The 20,592-nt window shown below is 36.5% G+C and overlaps 1 protein-coding gene across 4 annotated transcripts; it reads right to left on the bottom strand.

Moving 5' to 3' along the window:
- Positions 1-661: 661 nt before the first annotated feature.
- Positions 662-20,558, bottom strand: LOC131563571 (uncharacterized). Of its 4 annotated transcripts, XM_058813691.1 has the most exons (20): positions 20,318-20,558; positions 19,560-19,639; positions 18,624-18,692; positions 18,137-18,167; positions 16,966-17,025; positions 16,364-16,423; positions 15,978-16,058; positions 15,159-15,295; positions 13,239-13,361; positions 13,058-13,114; positions 11,713-11,755; positions 10,691-10,804; positions 10,224-10,338; positions 8,170-8,215; positions 7,818-7,877; positions 5,684-5,791; positions 4,524-4,620; positions 3,381-3,578; positions 2,485-2,568; positions 662-883 (listed from the first exon to the last, which is right to left on the bottom strand). In XM_058813691.1, the coding sequence occupies exons 2-19, from the start codon at positions 19,608-19,610 to the stop codon at positions 2,489-2,491; spliced, it is 1,530 nt and encodes a 509-aa protein (XP_058669674.1). In that variant the 5' UTR covers positions 19,611-19,639; positions 20,318-20,558; the 3' UTR covers positions 662-883; positions 2,485-2,488. The 4 variants fall into 4 exon arrangements, with proteins under 4 accessions (XP_058669674.1, XP_058669657.1, XP_058669682.1 ...); XM_058813674.1 differs by lacking the exon at positions 662-883 and having other exon boundaries at positions 1,486-2,568; XM_058813699.1 differs by lacking the exons at positions 662-883; positions 13,058-13,114 and having other exon boundaries at positions 1,486-2,568.
- Positions 20,559-20,592: the final 34 nt, after the last annotated feature.

The raw sequence follows: 20,592 nt of genomic DNA, 5'->3' as shown, positions 1-20,592 counted from the left end.
CAGATAAAGCTTGCTGCTCCAAAGGGGTAATGAATTCCCACATCAGAAAGAGAGCACGAAACCCTGGGAGACCCAGGAAGCAACAAACAAGGAGGATGTTCCACACCTGTCTACAACAATGTCTCAATTCACACGAGACACTAACTCTGCAGTTGCAAGCTCTAAACTTCTTATTTCCTGCCAATTAACCTGTGAACACCCTTCTCCCTTCCCCTTTGTGCCTTCTGTGAGGAATAGGAGTTCTGCAGCTTTTTGTTAAAAATCATTTCCTCTATGCTCTCTGGTCTCAGTAAAATATGTAAAAACCTAGATGAAGCTTTACAGAAAATTAATTTTCTCTTAGTTTAATTTTTGTTATTGGTTAACTTTTAATTTTATTAATTCTCTAGTTACCTCAGAAGTCTGCCTTGCTATTATTGTGAGAAACCAAAAAAATATAATATTAAACCCCACCAACAGCACTGTTTAAATATTACCAGTAAAGATAATACTTCTTTTTCTTCCTTACTTTGCAATACTGGCACAAGTAAAACATTAAAATGTATTTTGGAACAAATATACAGTTTTCCATTAGTATGAGAATACACCAAGCCATCACAAAACAGAGGCAGATAAAAGAACAAAATAATACAATGCTTCTTCAGCCTCTATTTGCACCTGGTAAGAAAGGAAAAAATAAAAATAATTGTACAGCTGGATGGACTATGTTGGACTGTGTTTTTTGAAAACAGTTCCAGAAGCATTCACTTGCTGACTCTTATCCAGTTCAGGCTTCTCAGCTGTCTTTGAGAGGCACAGCAGCACTCTGCAGCATGCCATTCAACCATTTTATGTCAGTGTACTACAGATTTAGGGGGGTCTCTTCTTTGTCAGCATGCTCCTCCTGTACCCAAGCAAAAAAATCCATCTCAAATCCAAGTCACTTCAACTTTATTGTAACTCTATTTCCACTTGAAATGATTCCACAGTAAGAGGAAAAAGAAGCTGTCTCAGAGATGGCCATTTACAACAGTTGAATATTCTAATTTTGTTATTTTAATACAAGATAGTTTTGCATCTTGAAAACAAACAGGAAAAAGATGTTTCTATTTTTATTTTCAGAATTCAGAATTTTTGCTGATTAAATTCACCTCCATGAAGCAGGCATTAAAATTATTCCTATACAGAGTAAATGAAATGTAAGAACTCTGGTTCCATCTCTGCCTCTGATAAGAACAGATTTAGATGCCTTCCAGAAATTCCTCAGAGTTTCTTTAAAACACAATGTTTTAATTTTTCTGTGAACTGTTTTTCTTCCTGGGTCCATTCACATAATAAAACTCATAAATTTTGTTGCTGCTTTCTTTGTTACCTTAGTTTTACTGCATCTTGCATTCCATGGTATGAAGATGTGAAACCATCAGGATGAGAATTCTCAAATTCCATCCAGATATCAAAAAAAAAGTAAGTTAACACTAAAAAGTTCATATGCCATCTGGCCCCAGCATGTCTAAGTTACATCAGTATTTGGCTGCAAAGCTGAAGAGCTTTAATTAGAACCACTGAATGCTACCCAGCATCACAAGCAGGAATTGAATTTTAATCACTTTAAAAAAATATTTTTTCCCAAGCAAACTAATCTATAACCATTCAAAACATTTTTTCACCCTCCTACAAAAGTAGAAGTCATTAATGTAGAGACATGTACACTCAGTCAGAACCAGAACTACTTTAGTTGGAAAAAAACTCATGTTAAAAGAGCCTGAAGGACAGTGTAAGCCAGCTTTCATTTCATTCTCATACTGGCAGGATAAAAGACAAAAGATACTCTTGCCACTCCATCAGTGCCTCTTAGTCAGAGCCTGCTTATATTTCCTGTTGGGAAATATCTCTAAATTTGCAAACTTCTACTAACTTTGCTGAGCTTCTATGCTCCCTAAATCAGCTATAATCAAGACACTTCTAGTCTCAGCAAGAGACTGACAGCGCTGACTTTTTATTATTATTTTTAATCTTATTAAGAAAAAGATATGGAGACTTGTTCATAACCCTTATATGGGAAAGAGTTTTTATTACAAAGGCTTTTTAGTCAGTCCCAGCAGCCACAGGGAATAACTTCCAAGCATTTCTAGTAGGATGAGTTTGTACTGCTGAGTGCAGTAGTTCATTCTGCTAATAATTCTTTGTAAAAGAACCAACATTAAGAAAAGTTCAGACTGTCAATATATTTAATAAAACTGAAGAAAGCAAGTTTACCTTGCTTGTTTTAAAAAGCTGTTTTAACACAGAAAGAATGAGCACGAGCTTTACAACCTTTCCACAATATAGAACTTTCAGCTAAATGGAAAAATAAATAACAAGAACATCAAAAGCAAGTTATTAATTTAATATAAAAAAACACTGTACAAAACTTAAATGTAAAACAAAATAACTCCATGAGGTCAAATGAAGTAAAGCAACAAACTTAGAGGAAGTAAACATTGCTACATTATCTCTATTAAGTACCATGTCACTGTGTGCTGCCATTGCTTGGTCCCCTCAGAGTTCCACTTTCAGTCAGGATCCTTATAACATTCGGTATATCGATTCCTTAGTTAAAGGCAAACAAACAAACAAAATCAAAAAACAAGCAATTTTATGATAAAATTAATTTAAAAATACATGTTATACTGAAACATTCAGATGCTGAGATGAGTTTTGGATCTTTCCTCATTAAAAGAAAAATACCTTAATGGAGAACAATCAGTATGTGCCTGGAAACTGTAAGCTTTCCTACAATGTACTCATCTTTAGTGTTCATCTTTTAACCTTTGTGAGGTTACACACTCTGAGAAGCTTAGAAACATACACAGGAAGCTTCTGAAGAGAGAGCAGGAGTTGACTGAAGACATGGGAAGGTTTAATAGCTGACACTTATTAGAAAGTTGTATGCAAAAGGGAGACTACTTGTCTCTGATTCATTATTATTTCTATGTTACTGTGCAAATACACTTCTTTCAGGAACTGGTAAATAAAAAAATTCTTCACTGTTGGTATTCATAAAACTAGCATTTCTCCACTTACAGCTCAGAGAAGATTCTAATTTTTTAATAACAATATATTTGGTTTTAGTTTACTGTCTCTTGCCATGCAAATATTACTATGCAAAAATGAGAGAAGAATTAAAAAAAAAATCAGCAATTACTAATGCCTGTATGGGAAAGCAGCTATTCTGAAATACCATTCCTAAACTGGATCCTGCAAAAGTTAAGGGTGGGAAAAAAGAATTCTCTTCAACTCTCCCTAATACCTCAAAGTTCTTTGACCCATATAAGTCCTTGATATTTCCCAGAGCTAATAAATGGTGTTACGTATGTGTTTATATATGTGCATGTGTGTGTGTACATGTGTATGCAAATTACCTCTGAAAGCTGGATTTGATGCTGCTATTTTGTGCAGGGTGTCAGTAACCTCCTCAGCATTCATGTTTCTTACACTCTTCAAAAATTCAGTCGTGATGTTGTTCTCATATGCTGTTTCCAAAGAGCCACTTGAAAAGTTCTGGGCTTCATCTTCATTGGCTGGTAAGAACTGCTTAGCTGACCAGCTGCTTGAGTAGTCTAAAGAAGGGAAATACTGTTTTTCAGTAAAAGGGGATTCTGAAGAGACTTCACCACTTATTTCTCTAAACAGGGCTTTTTCACACCTGACTTGGCTGTATTTTCAAACCACCAAGAGTCAGGAATGCTGTCCAGTTACAGAAAATCCTGGAGAAACAACGGTGGGGAAGTAGGTGAAAGCTATTTCCATTACACTTACAAAAACAGAATAAAAGTTTCAAATCTCACATATTCAAAGTCACTGCAATTTTTGGTATTACCATTGTAAAAATTAAGGTTTTCAAAAGCTAAACTTTCTAGAAAAACTAGAAAATTGACACAGTACAGAAAAAAAAAAAAATCACACAGAATAACTTCCCTAGTATTCCAGGATTCTTGGCTTTCCAAGCATAGGGTTGTACTTCCTAAGTTTAAGAAAAACAGCTATTTGTTTCTATCAGAAGAAAATGACCTCCAAGAAATCCAGGATTGTTTGAAAAAATCAGAAATACTGAGCCCAATTAGCTGAAGTATTCAGGTATTAAAGAGAATTATTCATCCTCTGCCACATAACTTTCTACTAACATCTTGATTTGACTAAACCTGCAGGAAACATCTCCTCCATCAAGAAGGGAAAAAATATTGGGGGAAAAAAAAAGCCAAAGAGACTTTGAAAGTCTCCTTAGAAAAAGGTGCCTTTGAAAACAGAGGACAGGACAGTCAGAGTTGGTACTAACTCAATTTCTCCCCAAATCCTACAGTTAAGTAGGATCAATGTATTTCAATTGTCTTCTAATATTAGTAGAGAGTGGGGGAAAAACCCCAAACCATTTATGCTACTTGACTCTGGCTTTATTCTGCTCTTAACCACTGCTTTTGGAAAAGCAGGAAGAAAGGCTTACTATCATTTATGCAACATTTAATATTAAGATTAAACTATATTAAAGACTGCAAAGCCAACATTACCAGTGTCAGAGTCATTAATATCTGCTGAAGTTGGGCCAGGCTGTTCTGTGGAATATTCTAGTGCTGCTTCTCCATTATATCCAGCACCTAGGTGGTCCTATGAGTTTAAAAAAAAATAAATAGAAGTTTAAAATCTCATCAAGACAACCTCTTGGAACAATGAACTACTACATTTTTAATGATCACAAACCAAATAAAAGACCAGTATTTCTGCTACCAAATCTGAAAAATCGCATATTTCTTTGCAAATCATAGGGCTAATAACTTCTCTGTACACACTGCCCATCAGATCTCTCTATGTCTGAAAAAGCTCTATCTTAGGCAAAGAAGTGATACTCATTGAGCCTAATTCTCAACTTGTCAGATTTCAAAAGGAAGCATTTATAATAATAGAAGATTTAGCTTCTATAATAATAGAAGATTTAGCTCATAATAGAAGATTTAGCTAAAAACATTACCAGTTGAAAGATCACAGTTTAGAATACTAACAAGGCCTAATGTAGGAAAACATTTTGGTCTTCCACACCTTGTAGGTTGACAGTTATTTCAGTTAGGACTTCATTATTTTGTAACAATGCCAGCAGCCTCAGAAAAGTATTCAAAACACCTCCATATGTACTGCTTATGTAAAGATAAGTCAGTCAGAAGAGGGGAAAAACTGGGTTCCTAATAGTGGACGAAGAATGAGACCTTAGATAAACACTCCAAAGAGTAGGACCAGAAGTTGTATAAGAAAAACAAATCACATCACTGATGCATGGTGAATAAAGTGAAGCCTGGGAACAGAAACAGGATACAGAACAGGAGTGTTATGCAAGTCAGTAGAGATGAGAAAAGCTTAAGTCAGAATTAAAAATGAGCAAAATGAGCAGAAAAACTTAGATGGAAGGAAAAGCATGGGAAATAAGTGACAAGATGATTTTTACCTTCTATCAACAATAAAAAATAAGCAAGCACTGTTGACCAAAAATTAAGACTTGTCAACAGAAAAGCTAAAATTTTACCCTATCATCACTACCAAAATTTCTGTATTTAACGAGCAAAACTTACAATACAGTCTCCACAGTATTTTTGTTTTATAGTATCATCTCTAAAATTAAAATGCACAATCACAGGAATCTAAAGGTTTGTAGAACAAACCAAAACAAAATCCACATTACTTTGTTTGATGCAGCCTGCTGACGGTATTCCACCAGTGCATTTGTGAGAGTCTGTGTAACTTTCAGGATAAATGAAGCATCATCTTCATTCAGTATCTCAAAACTTTGCTAGAGAAAAAAGAAACAAAACACACCATAAAACATTTTTCCTCAGAAAACCTGAAGTATGAAAATTTGTAAACAAACCTGCAGGAACCTCATTTTCTCTGTGTCTCTACCCTTTTGTCAGACTTAGATGGAATTACAAAGCAAATACAGTTTTTAATCCCATAAACTGGGGGAAGGAAGGTAGAATGAAAGAGAAATCTAAGAGAAGGAAGATGCAGCTATGCAACACAATCATTTGAAAAGGAATAAAACAAAAATATGCCTGGACAGATATAGAAGATAATGCTTTTCCTTAAGTATTTTGATCTCTTGCCAAGATGCCTGCATACAAATGAATGTGTACACCTTCCCTGAGGCAACATAGTCATAACCAATTTCTCTAGAATGTAGCAAAAAGCCAGAATGCTACTGAATTTAAATGTACATGCTGCCTTGCCTTACAATAACCTTATTTTTCCCTAAAAGTCTACAGAAAAAGCAATCTTGAAGCTGTGAAGCTCCACTAGGGAAGCAAGTTCTAGCACCAACAGCACTCACAGAGACGGCTACATTTGTCATCCTCTTGTCTACACCAAGAAAATTATGCTGAAAACACTTTCCTGGGGACAAAGCAAAGAACTCCAGGTGTGTCCTAGCAGTTCAAAGTCATCTGGATTAGAAACAAACACCTTTAAACACACCAGACAATAGAAAATAAGTAATAGAAACTTAGCATTAAGTTCATATGAGACAGCGTAACAACAGGGACTGTATTATATTTTTACCACTAATAGTACTTCTGTCTCCTGGTTTACCCAAGTTATATTTAAGGAAGATCTTCTCAAAACCTATCTGGAAAAAGAAGAGTAAATTGTGGCAAGAATATCTTTGCTAGGAGGTAATAAAAGAATATAGTATAGACAATTATTGGACAGCTTTACAGAATACAAACAGCAAGTGCAGAAAAGATACCTGTAAAATTACTTTTCACCACATAACAAACTTTTGAATCCAACAATAGAAACACAATGCAGCTTTTGAAAAAATTACAGTAGATGAAAAAATAAACGATTTCCACACTTTGCAAAACAGAATAGTGTTCCAATCACATTCTCAATAATCCTATTTTCTTCTCAGAGGACAATCATATTAAGAAAGAAGATGCCTCAAAACAAATTCAAGTTTTATTGACAAGGTGTAATCTCTATACCTAGTAATTTCCTATAAAACAAGAGGACAAAACCATTTTATGATAGTCAATAGTGCCTTAATTACCATGCAGTAGATCGGTCAAGCAACTATCACTAAAGATTTCCATACAGTTTTTCAGTGCTTTTATGGAAATCACCATTACTGTATGCAAGATCACAACTGTTGTTGATACATCTAATAACTGGAAAAGGACAGTTTTCCACTGTTACTGAGTGTATCATTGCTGTGCATGCGTACCTAATACATATTTTCAACAACTGAACAGAATTCCAGTGTACTGACACTTACTTCAGAGAGGCACATTTTGCAGTTATGGGGGAGCCCTGTTTTTAATACACAACTTGCATTTTATTTCTTAAAAATCCCTTCTTTCCTTTCTCTGTATCTCTGATATTTGTCTTCATTCTGCTTCTTTCTGTTACTGAACTTCATATTTCCAAATTCCTCATTTGAAAATTATAGACCAGTTATAGAAACAAAGGAGAAATAAAGTTTAAAAAAGTCATATTACCTAAACATTTAAGGAGTGAAGCTAAGATATAGTTGAAAACAAATAATTTTCAATGCAAGTAATTCCTCTGACAGTAAACCAATATTTTGGCAAAAGCAATGTCTAGAAACTTGAAAATTAATAGACACATTATAAATTCAGTGACATTCATTTTATTCTGAATCCTGCCTTCTGGCAAAATGGTAATCTGTTAGATTACAAGACTGCCTACATTCTGCCTTTCATTGCTTGCTACATTTTAGACTTAGCAAACCAGTGATTTCATTCTTAGTTTTTAAATTTTTCTTCCAAAAATTTTCTTGCAAGCTAGGATTTAACACTTACCAAATAACCCAACAGTTCTTCTTGACTAGTGAATTCTTCAGGATCTTCTGTAAATTCTTGCTGTTTGACATAAAAAGAGGTCCTTAGATCTATTATATGCAGCACATACAAATAAACAATAATAACTATGGTTACTCTACAATACAAATTGCTTGTGCTGTTATGAAATGTGTACATAGGTTTTCATAAAAAAGTAGGAAAAAACCTTGTTGTTTATAGTTTTGCCTTAGTAACTTTGTAGCTAATTTATTTGCAATAATATTGAGTAAGCAAAGACCATTGCCAATCATATATGAATTATTCCCCCAAATATTTGGAAACTGGAGTAACCCATTAACAGAAAAATATTCACCTGAGCTTCTGTGTTTTCTTCCTCTGATTGTTTATTGGTCTCACACCTTGAAATAGAATAAATAAATCAATCAGTTCGCTGATTCAGCAAAATTGTGTAGCCAGCCAATAACTGCTAATCAGTTTAAATTCCTGCCACACTACTACTACAGTAGTTCTGATACACTCTGAAAGAAAGGTCACATATTATTTCCTCAGAGAAATCCCAGTCATCCCAGATCATCATAAAAAGTATTTATGCTGTGTGGATTTTATTTAGTGTGGTTATCTAGCACATAAGCTCTAGAACCCAGAGTTAATAAAAAAGCTTGGCATTGGTGGTAATAGCTCCAAGATTTTTGTACACATTGCAGCGAGACAAGGCTCCTAATTACAGCTGGATTTTTATCAGCACTTCAAAAACTAGCCTTTAAAAAATTCAGCTATAAAAAATTGGTGGTTTACAATGCAGTCACCAAATAATGGGCATAAAAATATTCATATGGCAAAACATTACTGTGCCATATTTGTGCTGTTCTGCCATTACCACTACTACAGATACATTCCAACCCTTTGCAAGCCCAGGAACCAGGGCTGAGAGTGGCTGGGTGTTTCTTAAATTCACCAACACCCTATGACTGCCAAGCCTAAGCCCTCTTCTGCCTTGAAATGTTTCTTAGGAATCAAAAGTTTAGTAAAAGCAGATGATGATAATATAATTTATATCGTCAGATGAGTGTTCAGAAACTTAAATACAAAGAAATGAGGAGTCATAGAAATTCTCAGACAGGCACTGCAGAATCTTTAAGTGGAAACAAGCTGTCAATGAGGATCTGATCTTAGTTCTTTTAAGACACTATATATCGAGTTCTTATCTTCTCTAGTAGTCTCAAAAGAATAAATAAATAGTAAAGAAACAAGCTGAAGCCCTAATTTAGTTACTAACTTCCAAGTCAGTGTCTCACTGCAACACCTGGCTGTTTATAGTCACCCAGAATCCATCTGAGCCAGATTAAAAGAAAAACATTAAGTGATATTCCAAAGGAAGCTATTCTTAAAATTTAAAAGTACAGGACTGCACAATGAAGATCAGTACCAGGCAGAAATAGACCTCAGCATCTCCAGACATGGATGGCTGAGCTTTTATACATTTCCTACTCTTCATGTTTTCACAGACTGGTTCAGATTCAGAACTGTTAGTTATTTGAAAGCCAGTAAGTAAACACAAAGATTCATAAACCTGGACTTGAATCTGGTTTCAATTCATTGTTTTCCATAATGGCTGCTCCACAGAGAGGCAAGTCTGAAAAAATGTACTTCAGGAACATGAAAATTTCTTCTTTAACAATGAACAAGCAAAAGCTGTTAGCCCTCCATGTCTGGGAGAGACACTACTGGTTAAAAGTTAGAACACATTCCAAGGGAATGCCATTAAGAAAAAACCAAGTAACTAACTTGGAACAAAAGTCCTGTGTCTGGCTTGATGCCTGTATATCCCTTTCCAAATGCCCTCCTGTGGCTCCTGGTGCTGCAGGAAGATGACCAATGCTGGAGATGTCCTCCTCACGCAAAGGCTGGCAGTTACTCACCTCACAACTCTGTTACTAATAAGATGCTCACAAGCAGCAAGCACAGTTTCACCATTTTAGAACACAGCTGCTCCTTTGAAACACTTATTCTCCTTTGTAAAGGAGAAACCCCAACTGTTTCAACTACTACTGATTGTGTTTCCCTTCCAAAATCAGTTCACATACCACTTTAACTATCTGACATGAACCTGCGACAGAGGCAGTTTTAAACCCTGAGGAGACATACTTTTGGAACATTTTGAGCAACACATGACAACTATACTTTAAGGTTAATAGTTAAATACAAGAGCCAGCTGCATCCAGAGCAAAGTCTGAGGTCACTTTACATACACCAGGTTTTCTGTCAATGACAGAAGTTTAAGGCTCAGCACAATTTCAGAAGACATGGATTTTACTATGCAAATCCAATACAGACAATTGTCACACATAACATTTTCCTTTAAGTTAATTTAAATGGGTTTGAAGGTGGTGATTTTTTTTCTTTTACCATTCTGAGTCATTGCCTTTGCTGCTTTCAATAGCATTATTAGGTTCAACTTTTTCATCTGGTTTTCCCTGTTCTTCCTGCCTTTCTTCATTCTGCTCCTGAACATTATTTTCATCTAAAACAATAAAAAGGTATGTTAAGTGATGTTTTTCCAGTGTTTAATTTTAAAAATATTCTAAACAAAGAATACTTCTAAAGACAACATCAATAAAATCTAAAGGTGGAAGTAAGGTATCTTATGAAGAAGTAAAATAAAAATTGAACCTAAAAATCAGTAGAAGTAGAATGCTTTCTTCACAAACACTGGGATTATTCCTTCCTTTGCCACCGACCCCAAGACCATCCACACAACTGTGCAAATTCACCTTTATAACTCTGTGGAAGCCATGAACAGGCACATGTAGTACATAATTCATGCACTGGTGAAAGTTAAAAAAAACAATAAAAGAAATAATTTTTCCTCTTACCTCGCATAGGCTCTGTCAGTTCCCCATCTTTATTATCTGTTTTTTCTGCATCACTAAGGGGTGCATCCACATGCTGAACTTTAGCTTTTGAAGGGCTGCCCTCTGCACTGTGAGCTAAACAAACATGCTTGAAATGTAGCACAATGGACATTTTCTTGATAGAGGGTGGTTCTACTACTGCACTTCAATTTCACCTAGCTCTGTTTCTAGGCAATAGTACTTACAAACACCAAGAATAATTTTATTAGCATTGTTATGTGACACCATATTAAATATGAACTACAAGTCAGCAACAAAGTTTAAACAAAGTATTTTATAGCCTGGTTATAATTACATGCTTGCATCTCCTAAAAAATGTAAATACTATAAATGTAGTAGAATGCTACAAAGTCACATGCAAAATAAGACACATTAACCAACAGGTTACAGTCAAGAAATCTAATTTGAATAGGACTCAGCTTATTTCAGACCCCTTTTCTAGATTCAAAATGGCTATTTTTCTCTTCAGAGTACAACACTGCTAATTTAAATAACTTCTACTGAGTTATTTTAAGGTACCACTTACATGCTAATATACACTAAAATTAAGTACATTAGTTTTAATTCAAATCTTTATTTTTCAGGTAATGCAAATCATAGCAAAGTTTAGCCATTTCCTCAAGTGGCATTCAGCAATACTGTCTGTCCACCTGGACAACACTGTACTTACAATGAGTTTTAAAACATTAACTGAGTGGGGAAATCTCAGAGATACCACATTCCTACAATTCTGTGAGTATCAATGTCTAGTAAAACAGAAAGTTTTCTATCAGAGAGAAGAGCTATAGCTGTGCTTTAAGAATTCTGTATGGATTTCTGTACTGCAAATTAACTACTAGCACAGAGCCCCAACCTGCTCCTTTTGTCCAGTTCACCAAAATGCTGGTGAGTATCTGACACTGCAGAGACAACACTGGTCTGATTTATATCAAAGGAGGACCAAATTAGAAATTGATAATTTGCACCCCACTGAGCACACTTACATTCTTGCCATTTCCTTCTCAGTTTTGGAACACCTATAACAACCTAAAAATAAAACCCATTTATGTTAGTTATTTTGTGGATAAAATTATTTCATAGATATTTCATAGATATAACAGATTTTTATTTTTCTAGGAATATATGACCAGTAGTGTAAAATATGTGTGTGTAAATCCCTCAATGGATATTCAAAAAGCTGATAAGTTAGTTACTGAGACATTTATTTACCACAAATAAATTTCTTCTAGAGCTTAGAAAATAAAAGGAAATTAAACAGCTGAATTCAGACGATATAGCAGTAAAATTAACCAAGGTCACACACAATGTGTTTAAAAGTTCCCTACATCAAAAATGGATTGCTATGGAGGTAATAAACTACCTAGAAAAACAAAAAGGTCTACAAAATACAGATGGAAGTAAATATGTTCATATCCATGAACATAAATCTCAAGTAAAATAAACAATCTCAAGTCAAGAAGAAATTCAAGTAAGTCAAATGAAAATGTTGCTGCCAACAGTCAGTTGATTTTTGTTTTAAGCAGAGGTTAAAAATGAAGGACAGACAGAATGGATTTGATAATCTGAAATCACTCCCTTCTACAGCATTCATTCTTGACTTATCTTCCAATATTCCCATACTTGTTTTTTTATCAGAAAAGGGTACGATCAGAGCAGGCTCTAATTCTTGAACCTAAGTGTGATAGTATCACACAGAATGGGAGGACACTGCCAGCTTTAACATAGGAACCTTGGGAGCTCCACTTTGGAAGGGGACATCTATGCACATGAAGTAGCATTAGCTAGGGATCCTGTCAGGAAACAAGTTGATGGAGAAAACAATTTAAATGTGTACCACAAAGAACTGTGAGCACCTCATTAAGCTTGTCATGAACCAGCTGGTGGTAAGGTGAACCTCAAGAAGAAACTTCACCAATATCCTGTCCATATAAAGGCATTATAAATACCACTGCAGTGTAAGTAAGTATCAACAGAGAGCAATATGAAGATATCTCCACATGAATATGTTTCTAAGGGTCTGTCAGTTTCCCATCTTTATGGGCAGCCCCCTAAGAATTTAAGTTTATGGCACTTCTGTGATGCCACAGCACTGCTGATTATTTCATGTCAACCTGCAAATTCCCACACTTCCATCTGTACTATGAGAAATTTTACCTGGCTTCCCTGACAATTGCCACAAGCTGCTTACAAAGCAGAAACTACTCAGAAAAATTATAAAGGCAGTTTCCTAGCAACAAAAAAAAAAAAAAATCTTATTTTACACACACACACAGAGCTGTGAATTGACTAAATATTAGTATATATATTCTGTGTTATTTGTGCACTCACATAGAGAAATTTTGTCCAGAATAATCCCAGAAGAATTGCTAAAATGACAAAAAGCACCTGTAAAAAGGTTTAAAAAGTAAGATTTTCCCACCTTCCAAAGCAAATCCATCCACCATAATGGAAATTACATTTTTTTTCTTTATTAAATATAAACCTTCTGGAATTCTTAAGAGAAATGTACCTGTATTTGTTTTCTTCCTTCTTTCTTCTCAATTGTTAATCCAATTTGCCTAACTCTTTTGTTTAGTTCAGAGCCTTTACCCTTGACTTCATCAGATTGTGCTATCTCTGGATAATGTTGTCTCTAGAAAATAAATGCAAGTCTTTAAGTCACACGACTCCTTCCAGATCTGGCACAGTTAATAATCATGGGAGATAAATCAACTTCTACATATACATAGCAGAACTTATTAAAATAGTTCTGCACAGAATAATTTAGGGAATTGAAGCCAAATCTTCAGCCCAAAACAGGGTTGACACTGAATGCTGAACTGGTTGCGTCAGGCTTTGCCTGCTTGGGTCTAAAAACCTCTGGAGAGAGAGATTTCCCCTTTCTCTGGACAACCTGCTCCAATGCTTGACTGCCCTCACAGCAAAAACTTCTTTGTGTCATGTAGGAAAACGCCCTGCTTGAATTTATGTTCCTGCCAAGAAGCTCCAAAAAGGGTCTGGTTCTGCCTTCTTAATGACCTCCTCTGAAGTACTGGTGGGTTACTGTTAGATCTCTCTGACACTTTTTCTTCTCCAGCCAGAAAAAACCCAATTACCTCAACTTCTCTTCATAGTACAAGTGTGCTTCAGCCCCTGACCATCTTGGCAGTTCTCCACGGGACTAGCTCAATTTCATAAATAGCCTCCTTTCTGCAGTAGCACAAAACTGAACACAATACCCTGGATATGGCCTAGCAAGGATCAAGAACAGGGGAATAACCACTTCCTTTGATCTACTGGCTGTACCCTTGTTAGCAGAGCTCAGCTTGCTGCTAGCCTTCACTGACACCAAGCTACACTACTTATCTTGAGCTTGTTATCCACCAGGCTCCTTTTTCAACAGAGCAAATTCCAGTCATTTAGTCTCCCGTCTTTTCTGCTACCCAGGGTAATCCAGCTCAGGTGCACAACTTAAAAGTTATCCTTCATGACTTATTATATTTTTATATTTTATTTAAGAATTTAGGAGAGATGCAGTTAACAAGTGTAAGATTCAGAATTGCAGGAAACAGTTGCAAGTTAGCAGGAAATGCAATAGCTGAGAACATCAAAACTCAGCATGTACATCTGGATGAATGACCAGAAACAGCATGGTGTTTATGAAAGACATTACTGCAGATTCATAGCAGCACACCCAACATTAGGCCTGAAGCTACCCCAAAATACTATGTGAACTCAGCTGTCTATGACTTTAAGATGTGTTCAACATAATACCAATTTTGAGAGACTTTTATGGGGAGTATCAAAATACTTTTCAGTATATTGCTTTCTCAGTTTTGTTACAGCTCATCCTAAGCCAAGTAAACACTCAGAGACTGGAAAGCCTAATTTCTCTAAACATATTAAAAATTATAATGTTTGAATGTTTGTGAGCTGACGTGAACCTCAAGAGCTTTGTCATAAAACAAGCAACAGAACAGACATGTCTTCTCCAGTCTCAAAACAGAATAGGAGTTGGGTTTTCCCCCCACTGATTCCAAGTCACTCTATCTAATAATCTAATATGTATCACATTGTCTAATTGCATCATGTTCATTTATAAATATGCTCCTTTCAAAGCATCTGAAAGATTAAATAGTTTCTTCATTGATACTCTTCTCTTACATAATACAAAAATCAGTCAAACACTTATTTCTAATCCATTTTAGCTACAGATTTCATTATTGATTGACCAAAACAGAATAAACTGCACTCAGTATCAAGCAATGGACACACATGCACATTACTGATGAGAATTTTAAGTCTATTCATCACACCTGCACAATTGCAATACCAAGATTTTCACAAAAGCTTATGTAAAACCTTAATTTTTTTTTAATCAAAATTTGACTAACTAATTCTCCCCTTTAATCATTACATTAAAAAAAAAAAAAAAAACAAAAGAACTTACCAAGTATGCCAGTCTGTGCTTGGAACCACAAACATGCATGAACATGTTACTCAGTCCTGTTTTACAGTAACATAGTTGACATTCATAGAGAAAAGGAACATTGTCTTTTGTTCGGTATTCTATTATGTAATTAAGTCCTGTATTGAAAACAAAAACCAAACAACTTAGGAAATTTCATGTTTGCTGGAACAAATCATCAGTGCTGGTTGCAAAGGAGCTGATCTTAAAGCCCTGACATATAAGGAAAAGATTACTACTGCATGTCAAGTACATCAATGAAGACTTTTGGAACTATCAGGTATTTTATCTTTTGGGTGTCTAGACTTAGAACACCAAAGGTATAAAACTGATGTTTTTAGGATGTCTTATGCTTACCACATAGTACTCAACAATTTATTTTAAAAATCCTAAAAAATAATAGCAACAATTATTTTTTAACTAATTAGAAGGGAATGTATTTTAATGAATGTCCCTAGTTGGCTTTTTCTGTCAACTCCTATCTCCACTCCACTGGATGGGTAGTTAAATTGCAAAGAGCCACACTGATCTCTTAAGTTAAAGCTCATTTTTGTCATATCACTTTAGATTGTGTCTAGAGAATATTGTCAGCTTGAGATATCTAATCAAATATGTTCCAGGCCAAATCCAATGATTTTGTCACTGCAATTTGTCACTTCCATACCATACTATTGGGTACTCAGTACAACCATAAGGAGATTTTGTAACATATTACCTGACTTTACATTTTAAAAAGCTGATCTGTACTCTTTAAAGGAAAATATCACAAAACCAAACAATTACAGTATTAAAAGCTCTCACCAAGTGCAGGTTCTGATTCTTTACATGTATTAAGCTGGTCTTCCAGTGTCTGTCCATGAAGCTTCTCTGGCTCAAGTGGCGCTGTAAGGAATTCACATACAAGTGAATCCCTGTTCATACATGGTCCCACATCACAAATTAAGTCAGTTAATATGAAACATTATTTCCCTCAATCTTATTTCCACTCTTTCCACAGCATTTGAATTGCAAAAATTAGGTATTATTATAAATTATTACTGCAGATTGAAAGTACAATGATCAGAAATAAATTCCCAATGACCTGCTAAGATCTAGACATCACTTGTAATGTTGTACCTCAAAATTTTTTATTTCTTCCACTTTTTTTTTTTCAGGGAGGTGTGGGGAGAGGCATTAAACATTCTTACCAAAATCGGAAAGTTTCGCAGGTGTTTTCAATTTCTTCCCTAAGCAACTTTCTGTTTTAACTAAAAAAAAAAAAAAGAAAACAAAAGTAAGAATCTGAAAGAAGTGGAAATAAAATTGTTAGTACAGCTGAAAGGACAATTTGGTAAAATAACTGACTACTTTAGAAAAAACTTTTTGAGCTTTTGCTGGTAAGAGAAAACTAAACCATGTTTAGTTTTGAATGTGCTAAGAGATTTTTTTCACAGATTCACGGACGATTTTGAGTTGGAAGGGACCCACAAGGATCACTGAGTCGTGTACAAGTCCCTGCTTGGGGAGTTGGTCCCCATGTACATGGTCCCACATCACAAATTAAGTCAGTTATCATGAAACATTGTCCCCAATCTTATTTCCACTCTTTTTAAAGCATTTGTATTGCAAAAATAAAGTATTACTACAAAATATTACTGCAGACTGAAAGTACAATGAACAGAAATTGACTCCCAACGACCTCATAAGATCTGGACATCACCTGTAATATTGTACCTCAAAATTTTTTTTTCTTCCACTTCTTCTTTTTTGGGGGGAGGGAGGTTTTGGGGAAGATGTTAAACATTCTTACCAAAATCAGGAAGTTTCACAGTTGTTTTCAATTTCTTTCCTAAGGAACCTTCTGTTTTAACTAAAAAAAAAAAAAAAAATCACAAAGAAGAAAACGAAAGAATCCCACAGAAGTGGAAATAAAATGGTTAGTATAAAAATAATTTGGTAAAATAACTGACTGAATACTTGAAAAAAACTCAGAGCTTCTGTTGACATGAGAAAACAGCTATGTTTAAGTTAAGTTTTGAACATGCTAAGAGATTTTTTTCACAGATTCACAGACTGTTGTGAGTTGAAAGGGACCCACAAGGATCATCGAGTCCTGTTCAAGGAATGAACCCTTGACCCTGGTGTCAGTAGCACCATGCTCCAAAAGATGGACAAAAAACATTCACACTAAACAACAACAAAGTTATTTCATGTCAGGCGATTCAATGAAGCAGGCAGAGAGGAAGATCAATCAAGTTCAATGTCTCTAAACATTTGAGGGCACCCAGGAATTTCAGGATATTTATTTCAGCAAGCATACAGCTGCTAAATATTTCATCACTTAAATTTCCATTACAGTCCAAACAAAAATTCTCAGATCAGGTAGGTCCAATGACTACGTCTGACTTGAACAACAACTTTCAAACAGAATTCTAGGAGCAGTGAACTGTAGAAACCTGAAAAAACATTTTGGTGCATCATGAAACCAAGTTAGGAGAACAATTGCAAATGTAGTTAGACCTTCACTCCTTCTGGAACTAGACCAGTTCATCAAGACCCAGAGGAGGTTTAACGATTTATTAAACTTATTAAAAGTATTAAAAATATCTTCATTAGCTGAAGCAAATTAAACCCTTTTCAAAAACAAATGTAAAGTACATACAGTATTTCTACATGCTTTAAGAAGCATAGGATTTTAAATTATATTTTAACTTTTGAAGCTCTCTAATGTCTTGAATTCTTTAGGGTTTCTCAAAAATTTAACATAGGTGATTTTTAGTCTTCTAGCTAGTGCTTGTTAATCAACTGTGCATACCTCTTGCTCACATTACTGATTGATTAGGTAGCTATATCATAAAAAAGCACAGGATAGGTCTTAAAGAACAAGTCTTGTTTTCATTTGTTTCATAAACAACTACATTGGGGTAGGGAGAAAGATGTGGGTACAGGACACAGCAGGAAGCAAAAAATCTTGCACTTACTCATGCCATGAGTTTTCAGTGCTTCTTCAACCTAAATTACCAAGTTATCAACCAAAAAATAAGAAAGGCACTTAAGAGTCAAAAAACAACAATGCATAGTTTTCGTTATATAGAAGTTCAATTAATACCAACAGCATAGACTATCTCAGGTGAACAACTACATGAAAATTAAAAAAGAAAAACATCTCTTTTTCTTCTGGAGATTGTCTATGATTTAAGCAATTCCATTTTCCCTTTATTAACAGCCACGTATTCTCATGTATTGTCTTTACTAGACATAAAGTTGTAACATTTTCTGACAGGACTAATGTACAAAACCACATTCTACTTTATCATTGTAGAGAAGACAGTAAGTTAGCAAAACTAGTTAAATATCTGAAATTGTATGTTTCACCACCACAATAAAAACTAGATTTCAAACCCCATAATGTATTGCTAAATAAATTGGTAAAATCTGACAAAAAGTGCATTCCAAAGCTGATCTTACCGTCCTGTGTTTTGCTCCAAGGAAATGAGTCTGCAAGTTTAGTGCAGAAGAACACCAGATTTTGCAAATCTAGATGAAAGAGAAGAATTTCTAGCATTGCACACAGACCAAGACAAATAAAATACCACTCGTATCAAAACAGATCTACTATCAAATTGTTGGTATAGCTTAAGTTCTACAAAAGTACTAGCACTTCAAAGACAAACTAGAGCAATAAACTAGACAAATTCCTGAAACTGAATATTTTAAGGCTTCAAGACCACTAAAAGACAGTGAAACAGACCAGAGTCTCCACATCACGTGAGAATTTCAGATGCTCCAGAACTCTGCCATTATCTCATAACACTTTCTGTGTGGGCATGTGTGGATAAGTGAAGGTGGATCCAAGACCTTCCTCACACACTCTAGGGAAGGGAGAGCCACAGGCAGGGCATTAATTGTGACAAGCCATGACACCTACCTGAGGTGAGCCTGTTCCCCTCAGTGCTGCATCCACACTTACTCTGATCAGCTCAGGGCCTGCCTCACTCCCTTGGGAAAACTTCCCTATCACAGCTGGCTTATGCCTGGGTCAGTTCAAAACGGGAGCAGATTAAGTTTAAATTCACGTGAATGAACAGCAGCAGCCCAAATATTTTCTTCTCCTCTTAAAATCCCAGTGTGCTTTAAAAAAACAGCAATAAACCTGACAACTAGGGAAATCAGGATTTTTTGTTCTGAGCAGGATCTACACTTAATCACCCACTAAAAACAATGCTTTTATTTAGAAACATAATATTATTCACTTTAATAAGCGATTCTTGACACACAGCCAAGTCAGACATGACAAAGTCACCAAAACAAGTTCAGGTCCAGTGCTATTTACCAAGCTTGCTCAAGAGAAAAAAAATAACATTCACACTTGGTTTAGGTACAACTTCTGAAGTGAATACTTACATTGCAGTAAAAGGGGTTTATTTGCTTCTTTATTTCACTTTCAGGGTCCATATTCAGTCTTTAGATGATAAAAAAAAACTCTAGGAAAATTGCAGAAAGATTGCAAACTGTTGTTTGAGCTTCACAAAATTATTTACATTTTTTGTTCCTCTATATGAGGGTTGGGCACATTCCAGCTTTATTTTGCGTCTCGCCTTGAGTTATATTCAACCTTTAACTTCCCAGGCTAATGGTCCTATTTTCAACTCGAGAGCAAAACTACAGCATGGAAAGAAACAATTGTTCTCCGCGAGCTTCCCTCGGGAAACATTAACGTCACCAAAAGATTACGCAGAACAAAAACTAATGAAACAAAAATTAATGAAACAAAAACTAATGCGGGGCATTTCAAGCTTCCCCCTTCTTTCCTGGGACAGGACTGTGCGCACGGGCTGGGACAGATGACACAGACAGCGGGAACGGCCAGCTGGCAGTGCCGGGGGTGTGCCTGGGGAACAGGCGGCACAGGCGGGGTTCGGCAAGGACACGCTCCCACCCGGCCCGCGGCGGCCAAGGAAAGGGGGAGGAAGTAAAGGAGGGAGGGAGGGAATGGAGCGAAGGAAGGGAAGCAGGAAGGCCCCGAAGCTCCGAACCGCACGCCAGGAGCGGCGCAGGCGGCAGAGCGCCCTTCCCGGCACTTCCAGTCCCGCCGGAGCGGACACAGACGCTGCTCCCGCCGGAGCCGGCAGAGCGCCGGGCCGCCGCTGCCCACAACTCACCGGCGGGCCGGGCAGCGTCCGGAGCCCGGAGGAGCTGAGGGCGCTCCCTGGTGCCGCACCGGCACCTGCCACCTACCCGCTCGCTGGCGGGAGCTGCGCCACGCCGGGCGCGATGAGGCACGGAGGGGTGGCTGGGAGCCCGGCCGGGCCGGGTACGGCACTGCGCGGTGCCGGCGGGCGGGGACGGGATCGGGAACGGGAGCGGGAACGGGAGCGGGGCGGCCGCGGCAGCTCCCGGCTCTTCCCGCGGCCGCCGCTAGGGGCGCTGGCGCGCA

Source organism: Ammospiza caudacuta, chromosome 1 (assembly GCF_027887145.1).
Source record: "Ammospiza caudacuta isolate bAmmCau1 chromosome 1, bAmmCau1.pri, whole genome shotgun sequence".
Classification (NCBI taxonomy): domain Eukaryota; kingdom Metazoa; phylum Chordata; class Aves; order Passeriformes; family Passerellidae; genus Ammospiza; species Ammospiza caudacuta.
Note: the sequence above shows the minus strand (reverse complement) of the source record. Positions and strands in the feature narration are given on the sequence as shown.